This window comes from Balaenoptera ricei, chromosome 8 (assembly GCF_028023285.1).
Source record: "Balaenoptera ricei isolate mBalRic1 chromosome 8, mBalRic1.hap2, whole genome shotgun sequence".
NCBI classification, from domain to species: Eukaryota; Metazoa; Chordata; class Mammalia; order Artiodactyla; family Balaenopteridae; genus Balaenoptera; species Balaenoptera ricei.
In genome coordinates, this window is record NC_082646.1 from 63276390 (window position 1) to 63297874 (window position 21485).

Below are 21485 nucleotides of genomic sequence, written 5' to 3' on the forward strand. Positions count from 1 at the left end.
GCCTTCCTGTTCCCATCGAAACTACTGTTCATCCATCCCCCATTCTCTCACCCTCCAAAATAAGCAACACACCAGTCCTTGCAGCTGTGTGATATTATCTCCTCCTTCCTCAGCTTTAAAGAATGACACTCCAGTTCCTTAAGGAATGAGGGAATTCCAGCCTTTGAGGAAGACGGATGAGAGAGATGCATAAGAACAGGGTCATTTTCTTAGACTACCCCAGGTTAGGAGCACCTGTTTTCTTAAACATGACCAGAGTGAAGGTATCTTCTGGCCCAGCTCCCCTAGGATCTCACAGCACCCTCTACTACCTTGGTACGCCTGACCAGAAGAACAAGTGAGGCTGGGAGCAGTCAGGAACAGCTCAGCTGGGCGGTGAATCCAGCGCTGTGCCGAGGAAGCTCAGATGCTCTGCGACTCGTTTCTGTCCTCGGGACTGAATCTGGGTTGCTGGGCTCATAGACCCTCCCACAGGACCTTATCCAGGTCACAGCCCTGTGCTGTGGGCTCAGAGAGCGTCTGAACCTGCCTATAGCTTTCCCAGCCACCTGGAGGGAGACGGAGGCGGTCCCACTGTGCCCCAGCACAAACCCCAGGCTGGCTAGGGAATGAGAACCAGGCATACTGGGGGCCCAGAACCTGGAAGGGGAGGTCTCCCTGGAGAGCTCTGGGGCTCTGAAGGAGGACATCCTGGAGGGAGGGGACTGGAGCAGAGCCTTCTGAGTGTCAAGGTGATTACACAGAGAGAAAGATCTCAGGGTGGGTGGGGCCGGCAGGGGGCCGGTGCCAAGATGGTTCACAACTCTCTAGGTGCCCAATTACCTGCCGTCAGTGAGCTCGGCCATCGGCGGAGAGGTGCCCCAGCGCTACGTATGGCGCTTCTGCATTGGCCTACACTCAGCACCCCGCTTCTTGGTGGCCTTCGCCTACTGGAACCACTACCTCAGCTGTGCCTCCCCGTGTCCCGGCTACCGCCAGCTTTGCCGCCTCAATTTCGGCCTCAACATCGTGGAGAACCTTGCGCTGCTAGTGCTCACCTATGTCTCCTCTTCCGAGGACTTCAGTGGGTGCCCAGACAAGGGAAGGAGGAGCGGGGAAGGGTTCCGGGAGGGGATGTCCCTGCCCCCCACCCCCGCCCCCCGACCTTATGGCGCAGGGCTTTGGGTGCTCCCTGCGGTGCATGCTCCCAACCCTCCTGTCTCCCTGCAGCCATCCATGAAAATGCTTTCATTGTGTTCATCGCCTCATCCCTCAGTCACATGCTCCTCACCTGCATTCTCTGGCGGCTGACCAAGAAGCACACAGTAAGTCAAGAGGTACGGTCTACGCCTAGTGGGGCTCCAGGTGGCCCAGAGGAAAATCAAGGACACTCGTCCTCAGGATGCGGGTAACGGTGAGGTGGGAAATGGAATTTTTTTGCGAACTGGGGCTGGGGCTGGGCTTGGGGACAAGTGGAGGGTGATTGATCAGAATCTGGGGCTGTGTTTGGGTAGCATGGGAAAATGGAGAATAGAAGAGGTGGTGCCTCCAAGTGGGAGTAGAATGAGGGGCAGCACCCAGGCTGCAGCAGGAACACTGCGTCAGGGGTCTGTGGTCTGTAATAACTCTGGTGCCTCCCCCCGGCCCTGCCCCCCGCCCCCCATACTTTTCTTTTCCCCACAGCATCTGGAGGTGTTGGGTTGGTGGGTAACTCCAAGTAACTTTCATACTCTGTCCCCCTGAAATGGGAGGGACAGGGACCCCACTGTGCCTTGGCCTCATTACACCAAGTGCAGGGGTATGAAATGCCCATCATTCCTGCTGCCCCTGCCTCTGCCCCCTTCCACGACCAAAGGAGGTAAGACTCAGCTCTTATGAGTTGGGGCCAAGAGGGGAGGCTGTCCGCACATATCTAACAAACTGCAGAGTGATCAGACAGCCCATCCCCTAGGATCGCAAGTCCTACAACTGGAAACAGCGGCTCTTCATCATCAACTTCGTCTCCTTCTTCACGGCGCTGGCTGCGTACTTTCGGCACAACATGTATTGTGAGGCTGGAGGTGAGGCCAGGCGAGGATCCGTAGGTGGTCACAGTGGCTATGGGACAGTTGTGATGTTTTCTGTAATGTGCAATATGGCAGTGGCTGTGGTCTTGGGGACTGCCTGCCATTGTGTTCTTTGCGTAGTGATGCAGTGGTGGTGATCTATCAAGAGGCCCCTGGGGGGTAGTGAAGGAGGCTTATCACGCCCTGTTCCTTGTGTCCTTACCACAGTATACACCATTTTTGCCATCCTGGAGTATACTGTTGTCCTAACCAACATGGCGTTCCACATGACGGCCTGGTGGGACTTCGGGAACAAGGACCTGCTCATTACCGCCCAGCCTGAGGAAAAACGGTTCTAAACCCTTCTCTCCTGCTGGGGAGGGGGCCCACTGCCCAGAAACTAGGAACAAGATACCACTCTGGCCTTCCCTCACCCCCTGCGTCCTCTCTGAGCCCTACTGAAGCTGGGTTAGAGGGGAAGAAGGGACGAAGGGCACAGGACAAGGCTTTACCCAGCCCTACTGGCTTCTCCTTTCCCCCACCCCACGTGAAGGCACAGGCTCCTTCAAGCAGCACCACCCGTACCTGAGAAGCCCCAAGAAGCTGAGCTGGCAGGAGAGCTCCACCATCTGGTGCTAAAAAAAGTCCTGAGGTTCATAACCACCATCTGCTTCTTGGCCTTTACATAGCCACCTCTCGCTGAGGTCAGGGACCACTGAGCAGTGGCTGCTACCAGAAAACCACAGCCATTTCTCCCCATGGGGTCATTCACTTGACTCATGTGTCTAATGATCTACTCTGCACATTTAGGCCTGTGACCACAGTCCCCTGCTGAGTTTGCCCAGGTGTCCCAGTCCTGACTTCACCTCTGATTGGTGTGTGACCTTCCCTCTCTGAGCCTCCTTGTGTCCGTGTGGATGATGGGGGTGAGGGGTGGGAGGCTATATGATTTCCGAGGGCTCTGCCAGTCTGTGCTTCTCCCTGTGGAGGTGGTGTTCTGTACCCAAAGGATACAGAAAAAGCACTGGCACAGCATGTATTTCCTTTCCCTTCTGGAATCTCTGGTTTAGACTCTTCCTCCTTGGCAAAAGGTGCCAGGTAGAGGGGAGAGAGGCACAGATTCCTACCCCAAAATGGGCTCTCTGGTGTCCCCCGCATCCTCCCTACTGCCTCAGGCCCTGTGCTCTTTTGGTTGTACATCTTATTTCAAAGGAAAATAAATTTTTTTTTTTTTTGCGAACAGTCTGGGCTAGGCTTGCTTGTTCGGGGTCTTGTCTCTTTAATGGAACTGAGGGGAGGCACAGGCTCCAGGATGGAGGGAATAAGTCCATGGTAGGGTATGATTCCATGTGGCATTCCCCCCCACCCCCCTAGGCCTGGAGTCTCCTAAGGCTGGTCCAAGCCTTGATTTGACGAGCAGGAGTGACTGAGTTATCCCTGTAATGACTCCAGGTCTGGAAGCTGGGCTACCTGGGAGAGTCTTGGGTTGAGGCGATGGCCTGAGTTCCAGCCCCAACTCTGTCAGTAAAGATTTGTCCCCTTGAGCATATAAGGGGACAGCTCTCAGATGCATGACTGTGAGAGCACCTACCTGCAGGCTGATGGCTCTCAACCTCTCCCTTTCTGAGTCCTAGATCAGGAAGTTTTTCCTCATGCTTTGCATCCCGTCTACTACAGAATATGTGGCTGGGCCCCAGAACAAGACTGGCCCCTCCAAGGGAGCCCAGAGCTTTGTTAGGGAAATTGGGGGGTGGGGGGACCACAATGAAGCCTATTGTCCCCTGTCCCCTCTTACAGGAAACAAAAGGCTCCCAGTCTCTGGGGAGCCCTAGTCCATGCCCGGCCCAACCCCCCATGCCCAGCACACAGGGAGGAGCCAGCACCACTGGAGACAGGAGGTTTTATTGATGCTGATGGGGGTAGGAGGGGCCCCCAGGAGCCCAGAGGGGGTGGGGGTGGGGCTGAGTCAGTCAGCGGATGCGTAAGGCCTGGGCACATGGGGGTAGGTTAGGGCACATTCATCTTCTTAGGAGTCTGTGGCTCCTTCTCTGGGGAAGGGAGAGAGCATCTTGGGGTTGGGGGGGCAATTTGAAGAGCAGCGAGGGAGAGGTTAGGGATGGCTGAGAGCTCCTAACCTGAGAAGGCACCACAATAGGCAGCAACATCTGTGTGGAAAGCTGGATCAACTGGTCAGTAGGGGAAAGTTGGGAGGAGGCACTGGGTTGGCTTCTTGGGGAGGGGTCCAACCTTGGCCTGGGTGAGCTCTTGAGCATACCTGGTGTTCCCAAGCAGAGTGGGGCAGGGCCCAAAGCCCCTTTCCCTGTGGGCCTCCTTAAGGAGAAAAAGGCATTCGGGGAGCCCCCTTGGCAAGGGGTGCCAGAATTAGTCCTTAAGGCACAGCTGGGGGCAGACAAGGCGCCAAGGCACAAAGGCACAACTGGTGGCGGGGCAGGGGCAGCCTCCAAGCTGAGTGCCAGGGTCACAAGAGGACGCAGGACCGCCCACGTTTGACGGGCGTGGGGTTGAGCACGGCCCGGACAGCCTCAGCAAACACTTCCTTGACGCCGTCCTGCTGCAGGGCTGAGCACTCGAGGTAGCGCACAGCGTGGATCTGCTTGGCCAGCGCCTGGCCCTGCTGCGGTGTGATGGGTGCCTGGCCCTGCTCCTTCAGGCGCCGTAGGGTGTCAGGCTGGGCTCTCAGGTCCTTCTTGGTGCCCACCAGGAGGATGGGCACGTCGGGGCAGTGGTGGCACACCTCTGGATGCCACTTGTGCCGCACATTCTCATAAGAGGGCGGACTGGCAATGGAGAAACAGATGACAAACACGTTGGTCTGAGGGTAGGAGAGTGTGCGGAGGCGGTCGTACTCCTCCTGGCCCGCTGTGTCCCACAGGTTCAGGTTCACCGTGCGCCCGTCAACTGCACTCTGGGCGCTATAATTGTCGAACACTGTGGGGATGTACTCCTTGGGAAAGGCGTTGGTTGTGTAGCAGATGAGCAGGCACGTCTTGCCCACAGCCCCATCGCCTACCACCACACACTTGATGCTCTGCATGGCGGGTGCAGCTGCTGCGGTGGAGGCTATGCCTCCTTCCTCTTCTGGGCCCCTCTGGATGCAGTGACCTATGGACAGATGAGAGGGATACTCTTGGTTAGGGAGGACTCTATGCACTGGGAAGAAAGGATGGGGGCATACAGAGGGAAACCAGCTCCAGTTCTTTTAACCTGAACACCATCCTGCAATCCCATCAAGACAGACCTCAGAGAGACAGACACGAAATGGGAGAGAGGCCCTGAGACCATGCAAAGATGCTCAGGGATAAAGAGGCTGGCACTAATGTGTAATATATTATGTGAAGCACATACGTTCTGATGCCAGACTGATAAAGGTCAAAATCTGGTTCTGCTATCTCCTAGATGTATGACCCTGGACAAATTACTTAACCTCTCTATGTCTCATTTTTCTAATCTGTAAAATGGGGATAAAATAATACCTACTTCATTGGGTTGTTGTGAGGATTATATGAGTTAACTCATGTAAAGCATTTAGAACAGTGCCTGGTCATAATAAGCATTCAATAAGTATTAGCTACTTTTATTTTTCCTCCAGGAAGTATAGACACAAAAGGAGAGTGCGCATGTGTAGGGATCTACCAGATCCTCTCTCAGATATGGACCCCTCCCACCGAGTAGACTGGAGAGGGCTTCTGGCACAAGGCAGCTGTCCCAGGTCACTCTGAGATGCAGCCATGGGCGGAGCCTCTCCCAACTCAGGGCCCACCCTTCCTAGTGCACTGATGCTTCAACTCCAAACCGGACATCTTGGCTACTGAACGCAAACCAAAAGGTGCAATGAGAAACCTGCTGAGTAGGGGCACAATTCTCTAGACAGTTGCCCTGTCTCAATCCAGGGTGCCCTGGGGATGGGGAAAAGGAGGGAGAGCTTACCCCATCATTCTTGGAAGCATGGGAAACCCTATCTGGCCACACATACACAGGCTGGCAACTCAGTGTAGGAGAACACTGGAGATCGAGCCAGGGCTGGAATTTGGTCTGGAATCTGTGTGTGTAATGATGAATGAGGCAGAGGCTGTGGCTCCCAGACGTCTGCATCTTCTCTCAAGGTAGGGTGAGGCAGATCCTCCAAGCCCGGCCAAAAGGGATGAACAGAAGAGTAAGACAAAAACTTGATTTTCCCCTTAATCTTCTGTCCCTTTCCTGAGACCATGGGCTGTGCCTCTGAAGAACTTGAGGGGCTTCCAGACTCTTGGGTAGAGAACACAGTGCCATTAAAGCACTATCACTGAGAAGACATGCTGGAATCAGACTGGTCAGGGATTCTAATCACAGCTCCACCAACTAGTCATGTATGATCTCGGGCAACATATTTAAGTTTCTTGAGCCTCAAATTTTCTCATCTGTAAGATGGGGATAATCTTGCCTATTGGGTTAGAGTTGGTCAGAGTATGAAATGAGCTAACATGTAGAAAGTGTTTGGCATGAGGCGTGGCACACAGGAAGTGCCAAATAAATAAGCTGCTGTAATTATCAGTGGGGTGAGTTTCAGAGGAATTCTAGCTCCAGCCATCACCCTGGTCACCTGGGCAGCTCACAGGGCCTTCAGGTGAGGAACTGCTCTTCTGAGTTCTGGAAAAGAACAGAACTTCCGGAAACCCTGTGATTATTTATACTGCTGTGGCAAGGGTCCTCCTCTAATTGGCTACTTCCTCTCAGCCATGGGGGACTTTTTCTAGCTAGTATGTGACTTCCTTTCCCTGCTGCTCTCTCACGACCAGGCCCCTGCTCCCTGGGAGGGGACAGTCCTGTTTTAGACACACCCAGATCTCTCAAGTATCCCCCGCTCCACCCAAGCACCTTCACCACTGGCCCATTTTCTCCATTTCACTTTATACACAGCAAGACTGCACCCTGGTCTGACAACTCCTTACCCCCCAGCCTGACCTCTCAACCACTGGTTCCAAAGCCTCAAAAATCACATTGGGAGGGGGAGGGGGAATCCACCACTGGGAAGTGGAAAAGGAACTCCATGGTGTGGAACCTGCACAGGATCCAGGGCTTGGTCCCAGCTCCCTCCCAGGCCCCAGCTTCCCCTGGGACCAGCTGGGAGGGAAATGAGTTCATTCTATGAGGTTGCCTCTCTGGTTCACATTAAAAATACTTTCATCTCATTTGCATGAATAAGTGTGTGTGTTCAACCTCAGGAGAGAGGATAGAGAGCCTTGGGGTATGGATCCAGGAAGAAAATAAGGACCCTCTAGGGCAGTAGAGAATTTGGGATTGGGAGTCAAGAGAACTAACCTAAGTCCTAGCCCCAGCTCTGCTCTGCTGCTGACTCACTGTAACCAAGCATGAGGCACTTACCCTCTCTGAGACTCAGTTTCCCAATCCATGAACTGGAGAGAAAAAAGTCTGTGCAAGGGTACTAAGTGGATGAGATGAGACATTAAGGAATCTGGGAGCAGGAGATAGGATGATGGGGATAGGAAAGGCCCCCAGGAGCACGGGATGGGGGTGGGAGGGCTGATCAGTCAGCAAATGCGTAAGACCTCGGCACATGCGGGCAAGTCAGGGCACATTCATCTCAGGATTCTATGGCTTCTTCCTTGGGGGAGAAGAGACAGCATCTTGGGGTGGCGGGTGTTGGTGCCATTACTTGTGTCCACTGGATTTTCTAGGAGACCCCAGCATCTCAAAAGCACAACTCCTAGGCCTGTAAATCCTCAGTTCCACACAAAGCAGGGGAGTGGGCATGGCAGTGTGACTGGGAACTCTTCCCCCTCAAGCCCAGCATTGGGCTGGTGCAGGCAGGAAGGCAAGGAGGGAACTCTGGCCGGCAGTCACAAGGCCCAAGAGACTAAAAGTACAGCTGGCTCCAGGCAGCTTTCTAGGGAGGGGTTATCAACCAGCAATCAGTAAATCGGCCCTCAAAGGAGCAAGGAGGGAGAGGGAAGCTTCCGGGCTGGCAAGGGAACAGGGACTGACACCGGAAAAGGATCACGAGTGAGGTAGTGTCCAGAAACAAGCAGGGCAGAGGCAGTATAGTATAGGGCCAAGAGCGCCGGCATCTGAATCTGACCTCCTGGGTTCACCTGCCCACTCTGCCCCTTGATTAAAAGCCCTCACACGGTACAATCCTTTATAGATCACAATATAGATCATATTACATTTTTTTTTGATCCTTATAACAACTCATTGGTACTATTCCTATTTACAGGTGAGGAAACAAACCCAGAGCAGTTAAAATAACCCAATGTCACACAGCTAGTCAGCACGGGAGCTAACACAGATGCCAGTTTTTTAACACAGGCCCCAGTTTTGCAATCCAAAGTCCTATGTTTTCCTCAATGTGTCACACAGCCTCCAAGTTACCCCTTAGCAGCTGACTTTGTGACCTTAAGCAAGTAAGTCACTTCCCTTCCTGGAACCTCAGTTTCTTCATCTGTACAACAGGCATGATAAAACTCGCCCTCCCTGTCTCAAAGGACAGCAGTGAGGATCCTGGGCACAGGAATGAATGTGCTTTATAAATTCGGAAGTGGGGTGCACAGAGAAGGTGGCAAAAGAAAAGTCTTTCATACCAAGAGGCAGGAATCATTGAGTATGCAGGTGTCTGAGTGGTGGCGGCAGCCCAATTCTCCCTCTTCAGGTCTAGTTCAGACCCTTATCCTCTCTCCCAGGACAACTCTTTTCTCTGAAATCCTATGGCCTGAACTGGGTCAAGTAAGTTCCCACAGCTCATTTAAGGAGGGCACATGCTAAAAGGTAGGGTCTAGCCTGTACCACGTAGGAAAAAGGGACGGTCAATGCTGCAGGAGGCCACACAAGGAGAGTGGCTTGTCTGGGGTTGGGGATCGACTGTGGCTTATTCACCAAGTCACTTTTTTTTTTTTAAAGAAAAGAACTTTTGTTTAGTAAATAAATAATATTTGCAGATTAGTATAGTATTAACCATATTACAATGACTTGTTCTGGCTTTCTATTCCCAGCTTAATTCAGATCATACCTGGTTCTTCATCTTGGCATTCAGAATTCTTCATAATCTGGCAGGGGTTTTGGAGTCAGACAGACCTGGGTTTAAATCCTAGTTCTCCCACGATAAGCTAGGTAATAGTACCAACCTTATGAGGTTGTTATACGGATGAAGTGCGTTAATGCACAATGTATATATATATAGCAGGTACTTGGCAATGTGAGTTCCCTGCTCCAGAGGGGTCTACATTGTCCTATGTAAACAAGCCAGATCATTCTGGCCTCTGAACTTTTACTCTTGCCCTTCTCTCTGCTGCCATTCCTTCTCCCCTCTCAAATCTTCCTGACTCAAGGCCTAGCTTAAGTCTCATGGTCCCACGAGGCTACTGAATTCTCCTTTCTTTGGACTTCCACAGTATGGCCACCCTTTAAACACTTCTTTGGCTCTGTGTGACTCTCCTTCTCCAGTAGTCATACATCAGTTCCTTAGCTTGTGGATGTTCCCCCCGCCCCCAACCAATACTGAAGCTTGAGCTTCTCGACTCCCCCACAGAAAAGCTGAGTAGAGAGCTTCTGACCTGCTTGCTTCTGTCTGTGTTACTGAGATGTGGATAGACAGGTCAGAAGCCCAGAACTGGACTGATACCCCCCCAGTCAAAACTGCAATGCTGAATCTTTTTGCACAGCAATGACAGCCAAAAGCTTTGACTGGGATAGGAAAATCTTTCCTCCCAGTAGCAGCTGGACCTGGCTCCCGCAGGGAGCACAGCCCATGGGGCTCACCCTGTCTGAGTGTAGTCCCCAGAGCCCAGCTTGTACCCAGTGGGGCCTGGTCTTGGGGTGTGGCCCAGGCAGGCCCAGAATGGGGGAGGAAAAGGAAGCAGCGGATTGCCTGATTGCCAGATCTCCTGATTGCCAGATCTCTGTGGCCGTAATAGCAGGGGAAGTGTCCCAACTGGGAGTGGAGGAGGGGAGGAATAGGCCCTAAGAGATGGGGGAGTGTGGAGGCAATGGGAACTTACTACAGCCTTCTAATCTGCCTCCCTGACATGGGGGATCCCCTTCTGCAGCCCTCCCTGAAACTCATTCTGACTATAATCCATCACTCTGGGTATTCTGATCCTAAGCTCTGGCCACATCACCCTGATCCTCTCTACAAGCAGCCTCTACATTCTCTTTCCCAAAACACATCAAGCAGCCATATTCACTGTCCCCGTGGGAATCCAGTATTTCTCCCCCATTTCCTTCCTTCAACCCCCCACCCAGCAGCTCAGAAGACTCCAGTTGCCTCAAAGGATCCCCCAATTGGTCCTCCAGAGCCAAGCACCATTGCCACCTCCTTCAGGGAAGTTTTGTAAATCACCCAAGTCACAAATGACTTATCCCATCCAAGGTCTGGTCCCATTTTCTCACAGGTGCATTATCTTAGTCACGTGGAAGCTGATCTGAATCTTCTCTCTTGTCACTAGACTGGGAGGGCCTAGAGGGCAAGGTCCTGGCTGATCTGTCTCCCCAGGCTGAGCACAGCACACAGTGGCTGTCAGTAAAAAGCTGCATGAACTCAATCTGTCCTTCATGTCTTTGCACATGGGAGCTCCTCTTCCTGGAATTCTGCTTCCTGCACCCCCCACCCTACCCCACAGCCTCCCAGTCCTTCAGGGCCCAGCTCCATACCCCAGCTTCTCCAGGACACCACAGCCACCGCTTCTTCTGCCCTACCTTCCCCAGCACTGTTATTATGGTTCACTGTGCTGAACTTAACAGGATGCCTCATGAGGAGGGAAATCTGTCCTGCTTACTTCCAGAAGCCCAGCAGAGGGCTGAGCAAAAGCTGCAGACTGACACACATCTCCTCTCTCATCAATTCAGATTTTGATTCTGGGAACAAGGAAGAGCCTCCATGCCCAGGAGACACCAGACAAAGGTAACTAACTTCCTCCCCCTGAGGAGTACAATTTAGAGTAATGAACACATGCTAGATTGCCTTGTCCTCAACTGGAAGGGTAAGAGGGGTAGAGCAGGCATAGCTCTAGCCCAGTGGTGATGAGGAAGATGCGTAGGAAAAGTGGTCCTGATGAGGCTAAGGATTGGGAATATCTGAAGACCAGGATTGGTCAAGGATGAGGCCAGGGTCAGGGTCATGGTCATGGTCAGTGTTAGAAACAGCTGCAGAAGCTCTGCCAGTCCGTCTGTTTGTTTTGAAGGGAGGAGTGGAGGAGAGATGGTACAAAGAGGCTCAAAGGGGCTGCAGCTGGGCTAGGAGGAGGAAGCTGGGGGACACATGAGGTCAGTGTGGGGCTGGGACCAGGCCAAGGGCTGAGTCTCTCTTTTTCTTCCCCTTCTCCCATCAGCAGGGACAGAACCCAAGACAGCCTAGTTCCCAGCCTTAAAAAAAAATTCACACTGGAGAATTCTCCACCTCTTGCCATTCTCCACCCTTCAGCCCCTGCAGAGGATCCTGCACTCCACGGATAGGGTAAGAGACGGAGAGAGTTGACTTTACCCACTAGGGACTGGAGAGGAGGGGGAAACAAGACAGCTATAGCTGGGAGGGCTGTGGGAGGCTGGGACCCTTTCACTCAGTCCCAGTTCCCTTCCTTCTTCTCTCGGTATCCCAGCACCTGGGATGCTCCACACACAGTAAGTCCCAAGGTTCGGGCAGCTCTGGCTGGGGGAGCTAAGGAGGCTGCCCCTCCCCCACCAGGCAGCACAGAGGAAGGCTGAACACTTGCTTCCTCCTGCCTTCCTCCTCGCCACCTAACAGCAGCTCAGCAGTCCTGGGGCCCCATGAAAGGCCCGTGAAGTGGCACTTCCTTTGCCTTTGCTCATTTCACACGAGGCTGTGCAGAAGTGCCATCCTCCCAATCCTGCCTCCCCCACCTGAAAATACCCACAGAGAGACCCAGGGCTGCCCAGTCCCTTCAACCCCACCCCAGATCTGAGGGGGTTTCCACAAGGGAAAAAAACATCAGGGAGGAAACTCCGGCATCTATTTTCCACTGTCAGTTGGGGCAGAGCTGGAGCAGAGCACCGGGTACCCCCCCACATTGCTGCGCCCTGGCAAAATCCTTGACACTCTCTGCCCTCTTCTCTTGTGCTTTGGGGAATGGGGCCACAGTACTTGTCCCAGGCAGATACTTAGACCTGTTCAAGGCTGGGCCCAGAGTCAGGGGCACAGCTATGAGTAGCCTCTTGAGGGAAAGAGAGTCAGAGCTATCGGTATTCTGTATGCTCTTTGGAAGTATTGATAGGCAACTTCTTCATCTTGAAGCTGAGCCACAAGAGAGACAAAGCTGACTAGGGTTATACAGAGGGTTGCAAGCAAATCCAGGACAAGGACCTGGGTCTCCTGACCTCCAGCCTGGGAATGGGCCCATCTCTCTGACCTCATTCAGGATGACCCTACCATGGTTTATCCCTTCAGGAAATGGGCCAAAGGGGCCAGGTTGGCGTCTGAGCCCGTTTTGCTTCCAGGGCCTCATGCCTAACCCATGCTGGGGCATCCATGATTTAGAACTGACATTACTGGACAGACAGCCACCCTGAACTAGCCGAGGAGAGCCTCCTCTAGGCTCAGCTCCTGGGGAGATGCCCTCCCCCCATGACATGAGGACAAAAGAGGAAGCTGGACCCTGGACAGGAAAACCGATCTGTTCTGGGGAGGCGGCCCAGGCTTTGTCTTTGGTTTCCCTCCTCACAGAACCCTACAAGCCTCACCACTAATGGGTCTATACTCTGTATGGAGAGAGGTCTTCAGTCTGGGACCACATCTTCCCAGTTGCCCAGCTACCCTCATTCTTATATCTTCCCAACTGTCTCGCTACAGCCACAACCTCTCAAATCTTCTTGCTTACTACCCCCTAAAAGCTCACACCAGCCACCTCATCTGCCTTAGCATTTTGCCAGAAACAACTCTCCGTATTCTCAACCAGGATCTGTGACAATCTTGTATCAGCCACTTCTGTTCATGTCAAGACCTTGACCATATTTCTTTAGCCAAGACCTCAAGGGCAGCCTCCCTTGAGGGATAGAGCAGGCACATATCCCCCACCCCCATCCCCCCACAAAATATTTCCCCACTTAGATTCCTCCCACCCTGGTTATATTTTTCCAGCAGTGAATTTCATGCAATTAGCTCAAACCTCCAGTGGGGCCAGATCTTGCCTGGGAGAACCCCTGTCTCATCCATCCTGTCTTCAGCCTTAGAGTCCTGCGGGTTGCTCAGTTATCTAAAATAAGTACTGGTTTGGCAGGTGGGGAGTCAGGACTCCTGGGTGGTTTTTTACTGAGCCCTGATGCTGGGAAAGTGCCTTGCATACATATCCTTCCCTGAGCTGGGATTTTTATGTAGGTCCCTGGGATTTCCTGCTGGGGCCAAACCCCCCTGTACCTCCCAGAATCAGAGTAGCAGAGACAGGAGTGTGGAGGAAGGGACAATCCATGGGAGAGGGACAACGGTGAGAAGGGAAGAGGACAGAATGGGGAACAGGGATAGTCCTTAAATCTAGCTGTGCTTGGGAATCCCATAAAAAATAGCACTTGCTCCCCTCCACTTCTCTTTTCTTCTAGTGGACAGAAATGAATAGAGTAGACTTGTGGAGGTAGAGAGAAGCAGGATCTCTCAGCATGCATCCCAAAGGCTTAAAGAAGGAGCTCTAGAATGGGAACAGCAAGAGCTTTTAGAGCCAGTCTGGACTGCAGATAGCCTTGGAAGAAATTCCCGAAAGAGAGGGAATAGGGTCCTAGGTGAGGGGGGAATATTAAGGATGCGTGAAGGCAGAGGGGTGAGCAGAACTCCAGAGAGCTTCCTGGTCACCGAGGTCTTGATGCAGCCCTGGGCACGTGGGAACCTGGCCTGGGCAGGCCTTGGAAGGCAGCAGGAAAGAGGGGGCAGACACCTTTGCCTCATACCCTTCTTTTTTTCCTGAACTGGAAGTACCACAGTTAAGACTGAAGTTAGACCAGCTATAGTCTTCCCTCCAGAATCCTGCCTTTACTCCTCCCTTTCCTTCCATCACACCTAGCTGACCTGGTCCCATTGTCCCCGCCAGGTGGTGCTGGAACCAGTGAGCACTGGAGTCAGGGACCTTTAGGCTGTCCCCCAGCCTCCAGGCCTAGCCTCTTGATCAAGCACCCAAGGGTCTGGGGGATTTTGATTTCCCACGGCCTCTCTCACCAGTCCTATTCCTGTGTCACTCTACCCTGATACCCTGACTGCTACAGACTGCTTCCTCCTACCTAACCACAACCTCACCCACTGCAGGTTCCCTTCATTCTGCTGGCTTCCCCTGCTCTGAGCCCTCACAAGGCTGAGGGCAGTTATTTTGTCTCCAAAAGATAAAGATGTGGACATGAAGACACTTGCATGCACATACACATATACAGAGGTTTTCCAGCCTTTTCATCACCTCTATCAAGGGGAGGCTGCAGCCTGCCTCTCTGAACTAGGGAGGTCTGAAAAGGCTCCCCAAAGCTGGAGATAAGTGGCAGAAAGGAAAGGAGACAGAGAGGGATCCAGAGGAATGAGGGGAGATAGAAGAAACAGAGGGTGGATATGTGTGCAGGAGCCAGAAGCTGGGCACGGAAGGGAGGGGGAAGGCCACTGCGAGAGGACCGAGGTGGACAGAGAAGCAGGGTAGGTGAGAGGTCAGGGCCCAGGCATGACTGTGGGGGGGAAAAGGGACTGAAGAGGACGCAAGAAGAGGGTGACGGAGGGTTCATGTCTGAAGTCTGACGGAATCTGAAGAAGGAATGGAGGAAGACAGAATGAGAACATGGAGAATTCAGGGACTAATAAAGGGGACGGGGGGAAGACCAGGAGATGGCTCCTGATCATCTTCCAAGGCTAGAGCCTCGTGCTGCCTCCCAGAAGCCCTGTTCTCTCCATCTCCTGAAACCAGTCCTGCTCTCCTCAGGTCCTGCTCTCCTGATGCCATCTCCTCAAGGACTACCAGTACCTCTGAATAAGAGTCCTTTCACTTCTAGTCACAGGGCAAGACCAGGTCCCTTCCTTCCTCAGTTTACCCCGCAAAGACAAAGCCAGGCACCAGGCAGCTAGGCACAGCCGATGTCTGCTCACTAAAATACCTGTTGCTCTGTTCCAGGGATGGAGAAGTTGGGCCTCAGAAAAACAGACATAAAGAGAGAAGGACTGGGGTCGGGGGGCTCCCCCACCCTCCGCCTGAGCGCAGAGGACCCTTAGGTTGCAGGCTGCGGCTATGGGTCTGGACCGGCCTCAATCTTCCAGGGAAGGAGCTCTTTCTCCGCAGCCTCGAGCTTCAGAGGCAACAGACAGCCTCTCTCTCTACCTCACAAGTGTCACAACTGCCAAAGCAGAGAGCGCGCCTTCTCTAGCCCAGAGGCCCCTTCCTCTCAACACACTTCGTAACAGCCCCCTGCAACTCCTGGGGGCACCCCACCTCTGAGTCCCATCTCCCAGCCCTAAGCACTTCCACTCAGAGACTTTTCTCTCGGAGCGGGAGACCCTCCGACCCCAGGAGTCCCTCGCGGCTCTCGGGGGCCGCTATCGCCGCCCTTGGTACAGGAACCCACCGTCCCCGAACCGCCGCCGGCTCGCAGTGGCCCGTCCCCGCCCCGCCCGGCCGGCCGCGCCCGCCCAACTTGAAGCGAGCCGAGCACCTCCCGCCGCGGCCTCCCGCAGCCAAACTTCCCGGGCCTGCGGCCGCGTCCAGTCCGGGGCCGGCCGGGCTCCCCTCCCACGGACCCCCAGCCTGCCGGCCGGAGCCAGGCCTCACCTGGTGCCCTCCCCGCCGCGGGGGAGCTGGGGGGCGGCGGCAGCGGCTCGGGGCTGGAGAAGGAAGTGAGAGCTGGAGGCCGGAGGAAGTGGGGGGGGGCGGGCCGGCCGGCGGGGCGGGGCGGGGCGCGGGGGCGGGGCGGGGCGGGGCTCGACAAGGAAGTCCGCCGGCCGGTTCCCCCCCCGCCCCGGTCGCCCCCACCGGGTGGGTCCCCGGCCGGGTACTGGGCTCCCCCACCCCAGCCCTTTACCTCTGAGGCCCTTAAGGTCAGTCCTCCCAGTCCCCTTCTTGCCACCTCCACCCCAGCAGAGGCCCTAGCCTAGGCGCTTGGCTTTTGTCCCCCCTCCCCGTATCTCGCCCCCACCAACCCCCGCGGTAAGATGCTGTGAACAGGCGCCCCTAGGCCTGGTACCTTCAGTCAAGCCCAGGGATCGAGCGATGGCCCAGGCTGGGGGTTGGCCAGAATAGGTCCGGCTGGGGCAGTCCCCACCTCTGCCCCGAGCCCCGGGGGAGTGCGGGGTGGTGGTGATTCAGCAGTGGGAAGGCCCCAGACCCCTGGGAAGGGTGCGGAGACTGGGGGAAGGAGAGCTGGCGTCAGCACCCGGGGAAAGACAAGATCAGCAGAGGCGCAGGCGGAGCCGCGGGCCCCAAAAACAGGATGTCGTGTCGTCGTTCCGCACCCGGCGGCTCCGCGCGCCTGGGCTCTGGGGAGGGGGCGGGGCGGAGCCAGGGCGTGGGGCTCCCCTCGCACCCTCCTCTCGCTGGGGCGCTCAACTGCTTGGGACAGAAGGGCCGCACCCAGTCCTGAATCTTGCCGGGGCTCTGGGGACCGGCGGGTGGGCGGACTCGTGGGCGCCCTCTGGTGCTTCTGCTCCCTGGCCTTGCGCGTGGAGCTCTGACTTGAGAAAGAATATCCTTCGTTCATCACAAACTTTCTGAGTGCCTACCACGTGCAGAGCTGCGTGCTAGGTGCTGTGGAGGAGAACAGGCATTAACGAAAGGCTGCCTGTCTCCAAGAGGCTTTCCAGATAAAGAGGAAGAACAACTCCGAGAATAAATAGTCCAACCTTTCTGAGCCTCCATTCTGTCTCTGGCAAAATAGAATAACTTCTCCTTCATCCTGTAGTTGTGAAGATGAGAATGGCTGTAAAAGGCCTGCTGCCAATGCCTGGTTCAAAGTAAACACTCAACAAATGCTTCTTTTCCTCTTCTTTTTAAAAATCATACTACTATAAGAATGAGTTCCCAAAACACAATGTGCCAGCCCACATCTTTGGGTCTTTGTGCATTCTATTCTTTCCGCCTCTTTCCTGTATTGACTGCCGGGCGAAATCGACTCAGTCTTTCACAATCTGGCGGTGATGGACCACTGCCTCCAACGACACTCGCACGCGCGCACACGTGCATGCACACACACCACCTCTGCCATGCACTTGGTAGTCTCCTAGTGCTGTCTAGTGGAAATATAATGTAAGCCACATATGCAACTTAAAATTTTTCCAGTGATGACTTTTTTTTTTCAAGTAAAACGAAGGATTTCCCTGGCAATCCAGTGGTTAGGACTCCACCCTTCCATTGCAGGGGGCACGGGTTCGATCACTGGTTGGGGAACTAAGGTCCCACAGCCGTGCAGCGAATAAATAAATAAATAAATAAAAAGAAACAGGTAAAATTTAATTTTAATAATATATTTTACTTAGCCCAACATATGCAAAATATTATCATTCAACTTCAGCATGCAATCTGTATAAAATTATTGATTATAAAAGTGAATAGAATAGTCTACATTCTTTTTTTGTACTAAGTCTGAAATCTGGTGTATGTTTTACACTTAGAGTACATCTGAATTTTGACTAGACACATTTCAAATGCTTGATAGTTCATGTAGCTAGCTAGTGGGTATGGTATGGAACAGAATATTAAAGTCTCTATCAGATTCAGGCTGGTAAATGATTGAGTAGATGAATTCATTCTCCATGATCCTTCTGCTCAAGCTTCCCCAGATCCTCCAGGTAGAGTTTGGGTCTCTCTCCTCCCTCCCCACAGCACTTGGGACATACTCCTCTGTGTGGAGAAGAGGAAACCAGGAAAGACAAGGGGAAAATCTGATTCCCCTCCATACTCTAGTGGGAGCACATGGCTGGTGTTTGCCGTTTGATGATGAAAGGATTGTGAGTTTCCATTAAAGACAGGGTTCAGTGGAGGACCACATACTAAAATGGCTTCTATGAAGCCATTAAAAATTGTGTCCCACGAAGTGAGAGAGTGGCATGGACATATATACACTACCAAATGTAAAATAGATAGCTAGTGGGAAGCAGCCGCATGGCACAGGGAGATCAGCTCAGTGCTTTGTGACCACCTAGAGGGGTGGGATAGGGAAGGGGGAGGGAGACGCAGGAGGGAGGAGATATGGGGATATATGTATATGTATAGCTGATTCACTTTGTTATACAGCAGAAACTAACACACCACTGTAAAGTAATTATACTCCAATAAAGATGTTAAAAAAAAAAATTGTGTCTCAGAACAAAGGTTTTTGAACTGTGTTCCTAAAGTTCCCTTCCCAGGACTTGAGGGTGGGAAAATAGTGGGGCTCTGGCCTTCCTTTCCTTCAACTGGAATTGGTTCACTTTTATCTGATTTATATACTAGTGTTCTGGGTAAAGGGCTCATTAAAAAAAAAAAGTTTTCTGCAAAAATATTTGAAAATCATTTTTAGAAGCATAGTGGTAAAAATAGGTGCAGTAGACCAAAAGGCTGGATTGGCAGCCTGGGGTGACTGCATTTCCTGAGGCCTTGGTCTTGGGCATGCCTGACCCTGGTTCAGCTTGCTTAGGTGGGAGAACCTGACTTGGCCTTGAGGATGTCATGGTCTGATGGGATATGGGACTGCTGCATATGAAGCTACTAGCAGAGGAGGAAAGGGCCCTGGGCTGGGCTTCAGAAGACCTGAAGTCTAGTCTTGGCTCAGCCAGACTGGCTTGTGAGACTTTAGTCAAGGCCTTGCCTTTCTCTGGGTCTCAGACTCCTCCACCGGAAAGCAAGGAGTTGAACCAGATGATACTTTTGAGCTGTGACCTTCTATGATACACACTTTAAAATAATCATTATGTAATTAAGGTTTATGCATGTAACATATTGCTCATAGTTCTTTAATACCATTTAGGTCATCTTGCTTTGTGCTCCAGTTAATTGTATCTGTGCCTAATGTCTGCCTTCTCCACTAAGTGTAAGTCCTTTGAGGTTGTGTCTGATTCATCTCTGCGTCCAACCACTGGGCCTGGCACAGGCAGGCCTTCAGTATATTGCAGAATATACTTGCCTTCAGTATATTTGCAGAATAAAATTGCCTTAATAAAGCACTAATATGTATGGGAGCATCAGAGACCAGGTGACTTGGAGCTACTTTTATGGCACAGACATAGGAAGGGCCAATAAAGCCAGAGGAGAAGAAGACAGGTAGACAGGTGGGGCTGTCTGCAAAGGCTTCTTGGAGAAAGAAGATGGTGAGATGAAGAGGGTAGGAAGAGGGCACAACTCCAGATGGACTGTTTCTCTCACTTGCTTTCCCTGAATAGGTGAGTTCTTGGTAGGCAGTGTACATTTGTGTTCACAAGCAGCTGAGAGAAAAGGTCACTGAGCTAGGACATTTAGAAATGAGAGAATATATGAAAGCTCTTGGTGGGGGTAAAATAGAGAGATCAGAGACAGGTTCTGGAGCCAGATGGTCCAGGATTCAAATCCTGGTCCTACCACTTACATTGTGGCTTTTGACAAGTCACATGACCTCTCTTATTCATTCCTTAAACACATATTTATCGAAAACCTCTGGGCCAAGCATAGTGTCACATGCCAATGAGGCAGTGGTGAAAACAAAGACAAGCCCCTATCCTGATGTAACTAGCAAGGGAGATAAGTCTTAAACAGGTAATGATACAAAAGTACAGAGTGCTATAAGAGCATACAACAGAGGCATTTAGTTTCATTTTAAAATCAGAATGACAATACTGTGCACTTTGTGGGATTGTGAGGAGGATTCAGTGAGGTAAGCAAGCTGAGTGTCTAGCAGATTGCCCAGCGTACAATTAATAAACATTAATTTCTGCATATACTCATGTTGTTTTCAAGTTTTTCTCCCTGATAATTCTTCCCTCTTTCTCAAAGTCAAATGCTAAAGCTGACTCAGTTCCCCTAAAACAGCAGGATGAAGACAGAGAGGGGGAGGAGAAAGGCCCTGAACTGATCTTACCCCTGCCCTGGTGTTTTCCAAACGGGTCTTCCCAGCCTGGTCCTCACTGAGCTCCAGCTCCTATGGCTCACCAGTGGCCCACAGGGTTTTCTGCTCACTCCCAGTCCCAGCCTCTTCAAGCTAACCCTAAATCTGAGTTCTTCTTTTTCTCTCATGTGGCTCCAGGGACTCAGCCGTCTTGGTTCTCCTCTTGATTCCCTGGTCTTCCCTCTTTCAGCCTGCCTGAGCGGAAATACGAGTCTCCTGCTCATTATTCCCCTTATTGCTACCACCAAAATGAGGTGATGGGTAATACAGGAGATAGCAGAAAGAACAAACAGGGGAAGTGACAGTTGAAACAAAGTTCTAGAGTCGCATCCTCAGACCAATTGTTCCTGATTCCCCCTGAGGAAATAACTGGATGGGGGGAGGGGGGACCAAGCACATGCCCAATCCTTCTGGAGAGTCCCTCCTCCCAGACAGGCAGAACAGTAGTTGTCCTGTTTGCCTCCAGGACACCTTTGCCTCTTTGAGCTTCTCCAAACTGGGTGGTACCCAGGTCATCTGGCATACTCCCCTCTGGGAAATTCCTCTTTCTTCAGCCCTGGTACATTCCAGGAGCAACTTGGTTTGCCCAGAGTCACACAGCAGAGCCACGATGTGAATCTAGGCAGTATAATTCCAGAACCCCTCCTCCTCCCCCAATCCGTGTGCACAGCCTCTCTGACTGCTTTAGGCAGTTACTTGTTCCTCCTCTGTGCTCCTTCACTTGTCCCTGTACCAATTTCTCTCAAGACATTATCAACAAGTTCTAATTACTCTTCATCTATATATTCCCCCGAAAAACCGAGCTCTTTGAGGTTAGGAACTGAGTTGTTACAAACAGGGGCTTGGTAGATGTTGAATGAACGAACATTGGCAGTAAGATTCTAGAACTGATTCTGGAAAGGGAGATGATTCTCTTTGTGAAGCTAGCCTGGAAAGAGTTGTTACAAGCCAAGATTTCTCTCATTCTGTACACAGCCAGACTCTTAGTGATAGCTGTACTTGCCATTTTTGGACACCAGGGAGCACCACTGATAACACAGCCTAAACTCACAGATTCCTAAACTTTTCTGAGCAGGAGATTTCGGACTCTTTTAGTACACTTCTACTGAAGATTCTCTTGAAGATTCTCTCACTTTCCAAATGAAAGCTGTTGGTAATCAGAAACCCTGTGGTGTACAGAAAGGACAGCTAAGCTGCTGTACAGAACACACATCGTTCATTCGTTTACTTTTATTGAGTACCAGCTCTGTACTGGGTACAGTCCTAGCTTGGGAGAATACAAAGATAAATGAAAAGAAGTCCTGGGACTTCTCTGGTGGTCCAGCGGTTAAGACCCCACGCTTCCAATGCAGGGGGTGTGGGTTTGATCCCTGGTTGGAGAACTAAGATTCCACATGCCGTGCCATGGGGCCAAAAAATAAAAAAAAATTTAAAAAA

At 52.3% G+C, this 21485-nt stretch overlaps 2 protein-coding genes across 13 annotated transcripts in view; one reads left to right on the top strand and one right to left on the bottom strand.

Annotated features, from left to right (window-relative positions):
• PGAP2 (post-GPI attachment to proteins 2) overlaps positions 1–15754 on the top strand; it is a 32869-nt gene extending 17115 nt beyond the window's left edge. For 4 of the 11 annotated variants that reach the window (XM_059930923.1, XM_059930924.1, XM_059930918.1 and 1 more), the window contains 4 exons: positions 811–1063; positions 1210–1316; positions 1931–2039; positions 2253–3264. In XM_059930923.1, coding sequence (XP_059786906.1) covers positions 811–1063; positions 1210–1316; positions 1931–2039; positions 2253–2383 — 600 coding nt within the window. In that variant the 3' untranslated portion in view covers positions 2384–3264. Of the gene's footprint in view, positions 1–810; positions 1064–1209; positions 1317–1930; positions 2040–2252; positions 3265–10883; positions 10939–11365; positions 11491–15118 lie in introns of those variants that run through there. The other 7 variants (XM_059930921.1, XM_059930917.1, XM_059930925.1 and 4 more) reach the window with 5 other exon arrangements.
• Positions 3911–16456, bottom strand: RHOG (ras homolog family member G). Of its 2 annotated transcripts, XM_059930926.1 has the most exons (3): positions 16182–16456; positions 15770–15822; positions 3911–5147 (listed from the first exon to the last, which is right to left on the bottom strand). In XM_059930926.1, exon 3 carries the CDS (start codon positions 5077–5079, stop codon positions 4504–4506), a length of 576 nt encoding a protein of 191 aa, XP_059786909.1. In that variant the 5' UTR covers positions 5080–5147; positions 15770–15822; positions 16182–16456; the 3' UTR covers positions 3911–4503. The 2 variants fall into 2 exon arrangements, with proteins under 2 accessions (XP_059786909.1, XP_059786910.1); XM_059930927.1 differs by lacking the exon at positions 15770–15822.
• Positions 16457–21485: the final 5029 nt, after the last annotated feature.